The sequence below is a fragment of the Cavia porcellus genome, unplaced genomic scaffold, assembly GCF_034190915.1.
Source record: "Cavia porcellus strain 051 isolate PalLab524CR breed Dunkin Hartley unplaced genomic scaffold, mCavPor4.1 scaffold_2, whole genome shotgun sequence".
Classification (NCBI taxonomy): domain Eukaryota; kingdom Metazoa; phylum Chordata; class Mammalia; order Rodentia; family Caviidae; genus Cavia; species Cavia porcellus.
Window position 1 is genome coordinate 45,256,125 of NW_026947485.1, and position 13,750 is coordinate 45,269,874.

General features: G+C 33.3%; 1 protein-coding gene across 8 annotated transcripts in view; it reads left to right on the top strand.

The window, feature by feature from the left end:
• The window catches only part of Cadps2 (calcium dependent secretion activator 2), a 490,335-nt gene that overhangs the window by 328,479 nt on the left and 148,106 nt on the right, over window positions 1–13,750 (top strand). For all 8 annotated transcript variants that reach the window (XM_063241432.1, XM_063241438.1, XM_063241449.1 and 5 more), the window contains exons 10-11: window positions 9,890–9,998; window positions 11,216–11,416. In XM_063241432.1, the coding sequence (XP_063097502.1) occupies window positions 9,890–9,998; window positions 11,216–11,416 (310 nt within the window). The remainder of the gene's footprint in view (window positions 1–9,889; window positions 9,999–11,215; window positions 11,417–13,750) is intronic.

Here is a 13,750-nt window from a genome sequence, read left to right on the forward strand (position 1 = left end):
CTGTTCCTTATTTAGTGAGACTTTATTTCTCTAGATGTCACAGTTTCTAATTGCCAAATGTACCCTCTTCAAATTCTCACTACAAACTCAAAATCTATAATTTCCAGCAAATATAACAATGATTTTTCATTTAATTATTACATGATTATCTGAAAGTAAACATCACATTAAGAAATCCAACCCCGTGCATATTCTCATATAGTTTGTATTTTTATAAGTTAGATTTGGAGTGACATTATAGGTTTTATGTTGCATTTCATTTGATAACTAGTTATCTTTTTTTTTTCATTTTGTAACACTGTCAATACTTTGTGTTACCTCTAAGTCATAAAATGTCTAGAAGCACGTTATTTACATGAATGAGATATTTTTTAAAAGATAAGAATTTTTGTACTGTGAATAATTACTCCCTAGTTATTTGTGTTCCAAGTTATTATTTAGTTCTTTAATTTTCTATTTCCAGAGTATTTCCATTGCTTTCTTAATGACTGTGGTCTTATTATGGCTAACTGAAAGAGTAGACCCTTTCCTCATAGCTGTTACACTCGTGACAGTCACAGTGGGTATGCAACAGCTACATTTTGGATAAGGGAATAAATTTTCCCTGTGTTTTTTGTTTCCTGGACATTTTATATGGATTGATGTTTGAAACTGAATGTCATTTAATATGATAATTGAAAGAAAATACATTTAGGAATTCAAGTTAAGTTATTTGGGCTGTCAGATTATTACTTTTTTAAAAAAGATAAGTATGTGGTCTACATTTGCAAAACTAATACATTTTCAAATGTGAAGAATAAAATATTTATAGAGCTCAAATAAACTTGATGCTAAAATCAAGAGGCATGGACTATGTGCCACAGCTAGGTGTCTTAGTCACTTTCTTGTTGCTGGGAGAAAGTACCTGAAACCCACATTTTAAAGTCGAAGAGATTCATGGTCACAGTTCATGATCACTTGGCTCCAAGGCAGGAACACTATAGAAATGTATGAAGCAGACAATAGGCTCCTGTCTTCAAAACCAGAAAGCAAGAGAGAGAAGGGAGGAGCTGGGAAAGAGAGACACCTTTCCAGGTCATGCTCTAATGACCCACCTCTTCCAACCAGGTTCACCAGGCACTCAGCTAGTGAATTCATTAATGGACAACTTCACTGATAAGTGTCGCACCCCATGAGTCAGTCACCTTCCAAAAAGATCCACTTCTGAGCACATGAGAATTGAGTGTGGACTGTATTCTACATCTAAAATCATCTTACCAAGGAAGCCAGTTTCTTGCATATTATGGAGAGATCAGTCAAAAACAAGATAAAAAGAAGCTAGGTGATGCAGTTAGAAATATAATGAATACAAACTGATAACAGTTTTAGAGGGGAAAGGGTAGGAGTTTATTAGATTGAGCAATAGGACGTGGTATTTTAAAGCTGAAGGTACTGGTTTCTTGCATGGGAGTTCAAGTTAAAAAATGAATTCAAGTGTGTGAGTCATGTAGAATAATATGCCTAGGGTACCTTACACAGTTATAGCTGTATATTCTCAGTAGAAACTGGTGGAGATGTTTTAAAGCCTTTTGGGGAAATCATACTTTCTTGTGCTCTTCATCTGTTTCCTAGTAGATGTGAGATTTTTCCTGTGATGGTATGTCCAGGGGCTCTTCTTAGTCAGTTTTTAAGTGTCTCCCAAGTGGGAGAATTATATGCAAAGCTTATGAATGATATGCTGGATATATTTTTAGTTTGTTAGTGATTTATTATAAAAGCGTTGCTTTGTAGCAGTCATACAATGTTTAATAATTCTAATTTATTTGTAACAGATTTAACATTTGGTTTTGTATATCAGCCCCATCCTTGACATATGTAACCTCTCTTATGCATATTAAAATTAGAACTATTGTTCAGAAACTCCATGATGCAAATTAAAAGTGAACAATTAGTAATAGTATTACAATTAGTAATTGATAATATGAAATAATGTTAAGGTTATTCTAAGATATTTTTGTACCCAGTATCTGAAAATGCTAGTTAGGATGCAATACACATCTTTATTAAATGCATAGCTGAACTGAAAGATAAAAGAACATGTCAAGGACCAAAAACCAGAATGGCTAAACTTTGGAGTTTGCATTCTGACTTCAGTGATGCTAGAGTGTGGGGTTAGTGGATGCTGATTTGAATAAGTGCTTGAGATTTTATTACTGACTCACAGCAGGGAAACTTGCCCTGAGGTATACTTAAAGTAGGAATTTGGAACAGAGATCTCCTAAAGAACTGAAAAGAGCTGTATTTCAATGGAATAGTAGACAGAAAAAAGATCTTCCCTCAGGCTAGTAAGAATGATGAAAAAAATCCTGACAGTTTTATTAGCTTGTACTCAAAAAAGTATTGAAGTCTTGGATCATTTTATCAAATATTTTTATCAAAAATTTTTATCAAGATAAAATTTAACATGAAAAATTTTCTGGATTGCTGATAATCATGGCTCATCTGACATTTTCAAAGTATTTTAAGATAGATAACTTTTTAACCTAGGCTTTTTAGGTTATCTGCAGATAAAAATGGACCAAATATTAGCTCACAATCTAAAATTACAAAACAGAGGTGATTGTTTTCATCAAGAATATCAGTTATAAATTAATTGAATGCATAGATTACAAAATGGTTGTATTTAAGGTAATAAAATATTTAAATACGTTCAAAACTCTGAAAGAATAACAGAAGAACATAAAACTATGAAAAATAACAAATTTCAGAAGGAACCATATGGAGCTTACAAAACTTAACAAACACAGTCACTGAAATTGAAGCCTTATTAGATAGGTTAAGCAATAGATAGACACATCTGAGCACAAAATTAGTTATGTATTCAATGTTAGAGTACTAATGACAATCTGAATAAATTACTTAGAACTAGCAATAAAATATAAAGGGACTTATAGAGAGTTTAAAAGATACTGAGGAAAAAAGATAAGCTTTGGCCTGTTTCTCATATAATTTGAAAAATGACAAAAGAAAAATGACAGAAGCAACATTTGAAAGCATAATGCAAAATTCTAAAATTTACATTGGACAGGAATTGCCTAGTTAAAGAAACCCAGCAAATACTAACCAGAATAAATATATCACCTTTAGAAATTTCAAAATTAGGCTACAAGATACCAAAGGTAGAGAAAAGCAATGAACTAAAACCAGATATTGTGTCATAAATAGGTAATGTCTCTGAAAATATATATTTGTCTTTTTTGAGACAGGGTATTGTTATGCAGTTCAGGCTGATCATGAGTTGTCTTTGTAACCCAGGCTGGTCTGGATCTTGCAAAAATCCTCTTGCCTTAGCCTCCCAAATGCTGAGATTACAGGTGTGTGCCACCACAACTGCTAAAAGCATATCTTCAAATAAAAGAAAAATTGATTGAATGATTTTACCAAAGGCAGAAATAAATTGAATTCAGAATACTAGACTGGTTCGAGAAGCAATATTAAATAAAACAAAATAAACAGCACAATAAATGATTTAAGTGTGTTTATGTTAATAAATACTGTACATTATTAAATGTTAAGATATTAAATATTAAATCAGGATAAACTCTTAGGCTGAGAACTAGGAGTGGTAGATAGGTGTGGAACACTAAAATTCTCCTGTATTCAAAGGAGATTTGCATTTTTAAAAATGAAGTAATATTTGAAATACCTCTAAAAGAATCAATATATACTTTTTGTATAACTGTGAAATAAAAGAGATTTGTTAATGTTTAATTAGGGTCCAAAAGAAATGTTGTATACTTGTGCAAATAGCCAACAAAATAAATATCAAGGCAGAAGCCACTATTAAGGTTTTTTTTTTTTTTAAATACACTACATAAATATAAATGGAAAAGTTTACCAGCAAGACAGAACAGACCAAGGGGGGAAATATATGTGTGTGTGTGTATCCACTTTCTCCTATATGTGAAAGAATTTTGTAAATTTATAAGTGAACAGTCTTAGTGAGATATTATAAAACTGATAGATCAGAAGAAATATTTGGAAAATAAAAAATATTTGACTATACACTTGAAGGCATTTTATTTGAACATAGTTATTCATATTTTGGGACTTGCAGTGTAGTGTTTTTGGTTTGGTTTTTTGTTTTTTTGTTTTTTTGTCTTTTTCATTTTTATCGGTACCAGGGATCGAACTCACGACTGCCTGCTTGCAAGGCAGGCGCTTATGCCGCTGAGCTAAATCCCCAGCCCCAGTGTGGTGTTTTGATATATATAAAAATCATGTGCTGATTGAATTAGTTACTAGCCTATCTCTCACCTTAAACATTCTTTGTTATGAAGACATTCAAAATCTATTTCAAGGTTATTTTAAAATGTACTTCATTGTTGACTACAGTCTCCCTACCATAGAGTACCAAAACTTATTTCTCCTGTCTAAATGTAGCACTGTTCTACTGCCCAACCTCTCCCCACCCCTACCATCATCCCCCCCTTCATCACTATTATACTATCAGCTTCTATAAAATCACTATTTTAGTTTCTCTGTGTGCATGAGATCACTCGGTACTTATCTGTGTCTGTCTTATTTCACGTAATATCCTTCATATGCATTCTTATTGCCATGAGTGAGAGGATTCAGTTATTTTTTATGGCTTAATATGATTTCACTGCAAATAGATACCACATCATTATTTCCATATCATGGCTATTGCAAACTGAGGTCAACTTAGGCATGCAAATGTTTTCACAAACTAATTTCAGTTCATTAGCTATATACCCCTGGTATTGCTGTATGACATGCAAGTTCTGTTTTTAAGATTTTAGGATGCTCCATTTATTCTTCCATAGTGGTTAAACTAATTTACATTTCACAAATATATACGTGTTCCACTTTCAGCACATCCTTTCTAAAACTTGCCGTTCTTTTATAGCCTTCCAACTGGGGTCAGTGATCTCTTACTTGATTTTGCATTTCATCTCCCCAATGATTAGTGGTGTTGGGCATTGTTTTCGTCTACTTGTTAGCCATTTCTAAGTCTCTTGAGTACCAGACAGTGGTACCTTTTACCCGTTTTAAATTGGATTATTTGAGAGTTGTTGCTATTGACTTATTTGATTTTCTTATATAATCAAGATACCAGATATATAATTTGTAAATATATTCTCTCATTCTGTAACTTGTGTCTTTACTCTATAGCTTGATTCATTGTGTAACAAGTATTATCTTATTGGTCTGTTTTAACTTTTATTGCCTCTGCTTCTCAGCTCCAATGTCTGATACATTTTCTCTATGTTTTCTTATACTGTAGTAGTTTCATGGTGTTGAATCTTATTTTTTTAAGTAATCCATTTTGAGTTGAATTTTTATATAATCCTGGTATATGGTGGGACATAAATTCTAATTTCATTTTCATGCTTTGGATATCCAGTTTCACAGCACCATTCATTGAAAAATATTTCCATTCCTCAGTGTGTGTTATTGACACCTTTGTCAAAAATGAGTTGGTTGTAAACAAATGGATTTATTCCAGTCTTTTTATTCTGTTTCATTGGCCAATATGTCTGCTTTTGTGCAAGTAACATGCTGATTTGCTTTGGTTCTATAGCTTTGAAATCAGGTAGTGTGGTACCTCCAACTTTGTTCTTTATATCCAAGATTGAATTGACTATTCTGGGTCTTTTGAAAATCCATGTAAATTTTTACAATGTTTTATCTTTCAAGAATATCACTGACATTTGATTGAACTGATAGATAGCTTTGCACAATACAAATAGCAGTACCAATTCTTCCACTCTGTGAAAATTTGTTGTTTTTCCATTTATTTATGTCTTCAGCTTCTCATCAATGTTTTGTAGGTTTTATGTTGAGACCATCTTTTCAGTTAGATTTCTCATTAGGTAGGTGAGTGGTTGGATGGTGGTTAGATAGTTTTTTTTTTTTTTAATTTTTTTTAATCTTCTAAGTCAATATTGCTATGTAGAAATTATAGTTTGTGTGTTGACTTTGTATCCTGTAGCTTGCTGACTTCATTTGTTTAAACTGTTTTGTTAAAGTCTTTAGGAACTTCTATACATGCGGTTAAATCATCAGCAAACAGGGACAATTTAACTTTCTTCATTTCCCATTTGGATTTTTTTGTTTGTTTGTTTCTTTTACCTAACTCAGAGTAGTATTTCTACTACTATGTTAAATAGAAGTGGCAAGAGTATATATCTTGGTCTTTTTCCAGAACCTAATAAAAAGTAGAACATTAATTAATTTTAAAAAAACACAACCTTAAGTGTTAATCTGTAGAACTGGTTTCAAAATATATTGATTCAGAATCACACTAATTGCAACAGAATGAAACGTTAGAAGTATGATAATTTAAGCAGCAGAAGATTAAACATAAGAAATATGTTGAACTTTTAGGGAAAATTTGCATTAAAGTATGTATGATCCATACATGTATAGTTTTAAAATGTAAAAACTTCTTAGTTTTGTTGATCAATTCACTTATATCTAATAGAAATTTCAAAATGCATAGAAATAATAAACACAAAATTTATGATGATAGTTACTCTTAGGGAAATAGAAAATGGATTTGGGTAAGTACATACAGCCACCCCTTGTACTTTAAAAGAAGAAAAAGGAAAAAAAATATATATATATATACATATATGTCTCCATATAATAAGAAAAATAGATGGTGAGGTGAGTATGTATGTGTGTGTTTTTTATTATTATAAGCTTATTATACTTTTGTGTTTGAACTATTTCATCAGCATTACCATTATACTAAATGGCTTTGTGTAGAGTAGTAAGATTTAGGACTTAAATTATTGTCCATAAGTGAATAGGCTTCAGTGGTTCACAGTGGCATACCCGTGGAATCTCAGCACTTTGGAGGCTCAGGCAAGATGATCACAAATTTAAATTTGATTGCAGCCTTGGTAGTTTAGCAACTTACTGAGGTCCTGTCTCAAAGTATATAATAAAAAAGGCCTGGCTTCAATCTCCAGTACTAACAGAGAAAGGGAAGAGAGAGAGGGCTTCATTTTAGAAGAAATAACACAAATGTACTGTTAATATTTACCACTAAGCACCCTATATTCTCTCCTTACCACCATTACCCCACAAAAAAAGTAACACACACACATAGATGTTATACTTTTTTGCGTGTATATGGTGCCCGAGATGAAACTCAAAGCCTAAGATAATGCACAGCAAGAGCTCAACAGCTGAGCCTCCTACAGTCATGCTTTTTTGTACAAGAAAACAGGAATCCTATTTGGTGATGATAAGTCTCTAATCGGGGCCACTCATTCTCATTTGTAAGCCTTAAACAGAAGCAAAAGAAAAGGTTCATTTCTTGACAGTCTGGAAATGGGGAAGGAGAAATACATGTGACAAGTGTCACAGGACACTGGCCTCTGTGGTAGGTACTTTTCTCATTACTGTTAAAAAATACCCAACACCCAAACTTAAAGGAGGAAATATATATATATTTTTTTACACTTTTTTTTTCTTTTTTCTTTTTATCGGTACCGGGGATCAAACTCATGACCGCCTGTTTGCAAGGCAGGCGCTTATGCCGCTGAGCTAAATCCCCAGCCCCGAGGAAATATTTATTTAACTCATAGTTTATGGAGGTTTCAATTCATAGTTTGCTGCCTCCAAACCAGGTGGGTATGGCAGAGGAGTAGCAAAGATAATAGTAAGAACAATAACAACAACAACAGTAATAACCAGTTCCTGGTGGCAGAAGGCCTCAAAGCAGCAAAGTAGTGAAGCCACCAGCCAGCCTTCTTTCTGTCCTCTTGTGTCCTTTCCGCCTGCCTACCCTTCGTTTGGTGACACCTGTACCTAAGGGTGAGCCATCCCATTATCCACACAAATAACTTTGCCAAACCAGTCACATTACTCTTTCAGTAATCACACAGCTTTGATTTCAGAATAACATACCCTAGATCCAGCCATACCTGAAAAGCCCAGCCTATGACTACATGAGACTTTAAGAGGTTTAATATTGTTTTCATCTTTATGCATGGATTGCTTTTTCATTAAAAAGTAGTGGAAAAAAAAATTCAGAGAACACACTGAAACATAATTTAAAATAACCTCTAATTGTACCAGCCAGTGAGCACTATAAATATATTAATGTATTAACTACTATTCACTTATGCATAATGTTTACTCATAAAAGTAGTCTGTACTGTATGTTTGTTTTTAATTTGATCTCTATGCATTATAATCTTACAAGTAATTCCTAGTTAGAAAAATCTCTCACATCTCTTAGTGTGGCTCGTTGTGCCATACTGTACAGTTGTGCCACAATATAGTTTAACAAAACCACTTGTATATTTTTCCAGTTTTTCCCACATGCAACCTTGCAGTGAACACATTGCATATACATCTTTCAGTACTTGTTCATCTGCTTCCTTGAGTGATGCTCTAAGAAGGGCAGTCTGTGGATTAAAGGAGTACATAACAAATAGTAACATGATTGCTGCTCTATCCGTCAGGTTTGCTCCTGACCTGCTAGCAGGCTGGAAACTCAGACTTGCTGCTGTTTTGAGGCAAACTTTCTCTATTTCCAGGAAACTCCAGTGTTTGTTTAGAAGGCCGTAAACTGATAATGTGAGATCCAGACACTTATCCAGGATAATCTATTCTGTAGTAATGTCAACTGATTATAGATGTTAACTGTGTCTACCAAGTACTTTCACAGGGAAAGCACTTGTCTTTAGTTGCCTTTTTCTATTGTGTATTCTGGACTTTCCTTGTGGATTGACATTTGTGAAGATACCCTTTACTGACTATGTCTGCATATACCTTTTCCTCCATCATGGTTTTTTGCCTTTGCTGATCTCATTGTGACTTTTAATGACAAGAATGTCTTAATTTTAATGTAGCCCTTTTTTTCTTCTTGAGTTCTTTTTGGGGGTGGTCTTAGATTCGTCACTGCCTATTAAAAGGTGTTCTCTCCTTAATTTCATTTTATGTCTAAGAATGAAAAAGAAATAATTTACACTAACAAAATTTTTATATGAAACCCAATATTGTAGGATATTTTACTATTCAGGAATTTATTAATCCACTAAGCACTCTTTTCTCCTGCTGGTAATAGCACCTCCCCTGTATTTTAGGGAAATTTCCGCAAGTCTGCCTATTGCAATGCTCAACATTCTTTGTCCATGGTGGCCTCTCCACCCAAGCTGAGCTGATACTTTCTCCACTCAGCCATATGTTTGGCTCAAATCAGCCTGATGACCCAAGATGGGCCAGTAAGACAGGCTTCAGAGCTGTTGGCAGCTATGCTACTAGCCAGTGAGACTACAGCACAAGGAAATAAACAGTTCCAGGAAAGAATGAAGAAGGAGAGTGATCTCAACAGTGATTTCACTGGCTGCCTAAAGTTTACCGCACTCTGAAACTTACTGTGCATCTCATCATGTGGAAAATAAATTCCCAACTTGTACTATATTTTACTTTAGTTAAAACCCTCATGATAAGTGAACTAAAACGTGGTTTCATTACTATAAGCATGGAAATATGTCTCACAATCTGTGTTAGCATTTCAAAGTCATAAAAACCTTGAAGCATAAATCTATACTACTTATCTAACCTAATGAGTCTAAAGTTATTTTCAACACAAATAGTTTTATTAGTACCTCATAGAAACTTGGCTGGGGCATTTTTGACTTGGGTAATGTTGGACCCTAAGTATATGACAGCCTAGCTGCAACTTGACAAATAAGAAGCTCTTTAATCTCCCAGCTGGGTTTTTTAAAATGCTACAAATAATAATTTACATGAAAACATATGCTATAATTTTATTGGGGAAAAGACTTGATAAAGAAATAACTAAGTATTGAATTTTATCAATTTAATGTGACCAATCTACAAACTTTTTTTTTTTCTTGAGCAGGTTAGTCAGTATACTTTTGCTATGTGCAGTTACAGAGAAAAAAAGTCCGAACCGCAAGAATTAATGCAACTTGAAGGATACACTGTGGATTATACAGATCCCCACCCAGGTAATTATAAAGTGAACCACTTTTCCTGCCATGCCCGAATGCATGAAATTCTGAAAACTATCATGTGTCTGTTCTGGATTTCAAACCCCGGTTGGTGAGTAAAATGCCTGGAAAAGAATTTGGGACTAAAAAATTTTTTTAGATCTATTTTCTTCCAGTCATAATTCATCACCACCTGAAATATGTAAAAGTTACTTTGATAACATAATTGTATGAAAAACATCAGCATCTGTACAGGAACTTCTTTACTAGAAAGCAAAAATTACAATGGAAAAAGGGAATGAAACAACAAATGTGTCATATGTTACATTCCATTAACTTTCTCTCAAAGGACACATTCTTATATTTTTTCTCTTGCCCTCTTTTATATCATAAACTGAGTATGCCTAGCTCAAAAATTTCTGTTTTCCACATCTGGAATATCTTTGAGTGACCAACTATTCCAGAAGTAGACAATTCTACAACTTTCCTCCTATGACACAGACCATTAAAACACAGAGACACTAAAAAAGATTGCTTAAAATTACTTTCAATTTATGCCTACAAGAAATATAAATAAATATAATTTGTAATTAGATTTGGGTCCAATTCCTAAGATAACTTACATAGATGTAAGCATTCCAAAGTAAAAAAAAAAAAAAAAATTCCAAAATATTCTAATTCCACGCATTTAGGATAAGGTGTCCCCAACCTGTCCTGTGCATGGCATTAGACACCTGGTGTTTAAAACCAGTGAACAAATAATTATATTGATATTAATGTCATTAATACAATAATGCTAAGAAGTATGTTAATAAAACAGAGTAAGAAATTAATACAGATACAGATTAAGAAATAGAAATCTCCATAGTCAATAACTAGTCATTTAGAAATACAAAATATCTTCTCTGCTATAGTCTTGTGAAAATTAAACACCATACAATATGGATGCCATTTTTAATTTATTTGTATTTTCCCCTATTTATCATGTATGTTTCTCCCACATATAAAATGGTAAATATTCAAACAAAGCAGTTCTTTTTCTGGCAGATTATACAATGCATTTCAGCAGAGCACGTTTGTATGTCTTATATAATGCTTCTGTACCATAGATTGTCTCCCTAAGGTATTTTACATTTGAAAACGATATGAAAGCTTAAATCTGCTGTATCTTTTTAGTGAATGAGACTAAAATCTGCCAATTGTATAAATACTATATGATGTTTCTTCTTCCACAGGTCTTCAGGGTGGTCAGATGTTTTTTAATGCTGTTAAGGAAGGAGATACTGTGATATTTGCCAGTGATGATGAACAGGACAGAATATTATGGGTTCAAGCCATGTATAGAGCTACAGGTCAATCATATAAACCAATTCCTACAATTCAAACTCAGAAGCTGAATCCTAAAGGAGGAACTCTCCATGCAGATGCTCAGCTTTGTAAGTTTTATTAAAAAAATAATTTGATTATCAATTAATAACCTTAATGAGATATAAAATTGAGACAAATTTGTTCAGTATTATAGTTTATACCATTAATTAATTCTTAATTAAATAAAAATAGTTCACATTAGTACTCACAGAATCAGTTATCTAATTTTTTGTATAAATCTAGAGTAAATGATACCACTCTTAAGTTTTCCAATCACTGGGATATTTCTGGGACTCTCAAGAACATTTAGGCAATATTCCAAGACTTCTCAAAAACATATGTTTAGTTTATTCTAACTTATACTTCAGTATTCTATAGAAAAGGGGAAAATGTTGCATATTCAAGTTTGCGCTGATAATATTCCAGATATCAAATAATTAATTCACTTTCTAGCGTGTTCTGAGTAATGTACAATGTTTTCTTTAGCCTTAAAAGCCGTTACTTTTTCAAATACCTTAACACTTTGTCGCTTTCTGTATGCTAACTTAAATCATTAAATCACCTATATTTTTCATTCTAATTTACTGGTGATGAATAGCAAATTATGTAATAATGGCAAAAAATTTCAAATATAGCTTTAATAACCAACAAACCAAATATCTGTGCTGCTTTAGAAAACCACTCTGGCTTTGCTTATATATAGCATATCAGTTGGTCTTTATCTTTAAACTCAAGTTGTGATGTTTTATTGTCAAGATTTTTCTCAAGGGTAGTAACATCTTGACATGCATTATTTTCTTCTTTTACTTTCCTTGCATCGAATCACTTTATAGACACCTTTCAGTATCTCATCTGAGCATCTTAAAGGCACATTAGACCAAATAATTAAATGTGAGAGAGGAGATTTTTCTGTATTTCCTTTGAGAAACCACAAACCATATTTGCAGGTTATTTTAATTCACTTGAGACATATTTTTGAGCTTCTTTAGGGATGTAACATGTTAAACATTTTAAATTGGTTGTAAAAATTACTGATATGTTAAAATTAGCATCATGGTCACATTTAAAGATAAAATTAGAGTGTGTATGTTCTCATTTATGCCTTCCCCTCACTACCTTAGCCTTATACATGGCCAAGAATGGCACGATAGATAAGAATTTCCATCAGAACTATGGCATAATGTAGGGTATTTTTATATCTCTAGATGTGACCATTGTGAATTTCTATTTCTAATGTTGCTGAAAAACTTAATCTCATCAATGCAGAGTAACTGACAGTTTAAATTCAGCCAGTGTAAGATTCTAATCTCTTCTTTTTCCGTTTCATCCAGAGTAAATTAATTTTCATGACATAAAACTGTGATATCATTGAATATAACATTTAGTTCAAAAGAGGCCTTATTCCACAACACAATGACCTAGACAGTGATGGCAAACCTATGGCATGCGTGCCACAGTGGGCTATTATTGAGAGCTCTCTAAGGTTCATCATCACTGATCTAGGGCATAGGGTTTCACTTGTGTGATAGTGTGAATGACTCATGGACCTGCCAAGACATCTGATGATGTGAGCCATGTAGTCTGCATCCTCCTGCCTCAACTCCAGACACCTCTGAATTCCTTGTATCATGATTAGGGAATTACTGCTGCAGAAGTGCATTGTAACTTTTTGGGTATTCTTTATCAACGTACAGGGGTACAGAAAGCCTTAGAGGCTAACTCAGACATTAAGTCTTAGAACTAAAGTGCATTGCTTCTTGACTACTAAAAGTGTCAATCTAGATATGATTCCTTGGACTATGCATACTTGGGCAGTCAAGGTGCAGTACTCCTTTGAAATTCCTCAGAGCTTACTTTTTCCTCTAGGTATTTTTTTCTTTTTTTTTAATTGTACACCTCCACCACAATATAAAATCTACTCAGATCACTTCCCCAAAACATTTCCCTCCCAGTGGCAGATCTGTACTTTTTTTTCTTCTGGTTTTGATTTGTTTGTTTTTAGTTTAGTTTTGAGTACTGCTGTACCATTGGCCTTCACTGCCAGGCTTTTGGGGAGGGCAAGGACTGTCTCACTAAATTGCCCAGTCAAAACTTGTACTTGTGATGTTTCTGCCTCAATCTCCCTCAGTGCTGGGATTATAGATGAGTACTGCCATCTGGTTTTGATTCTTGATATACAAAATTAAATATTTATAATTTTTCCCATCCCCATAGATCATTTTCTGCCCCTACCCAGATAATCTACAATTCTACAACATTTAATGTGAATTTCCTTTGTCTTCTTGAAAATTGCTGTTTGGCATGTAGCCATTCAGTGCTACATAAATGATACGTATTATCTCTCTTCCTTTGTTTTACTTTTTTATTTGGCTCTTTGTTTTGAAATTCCATCTATATTTCTA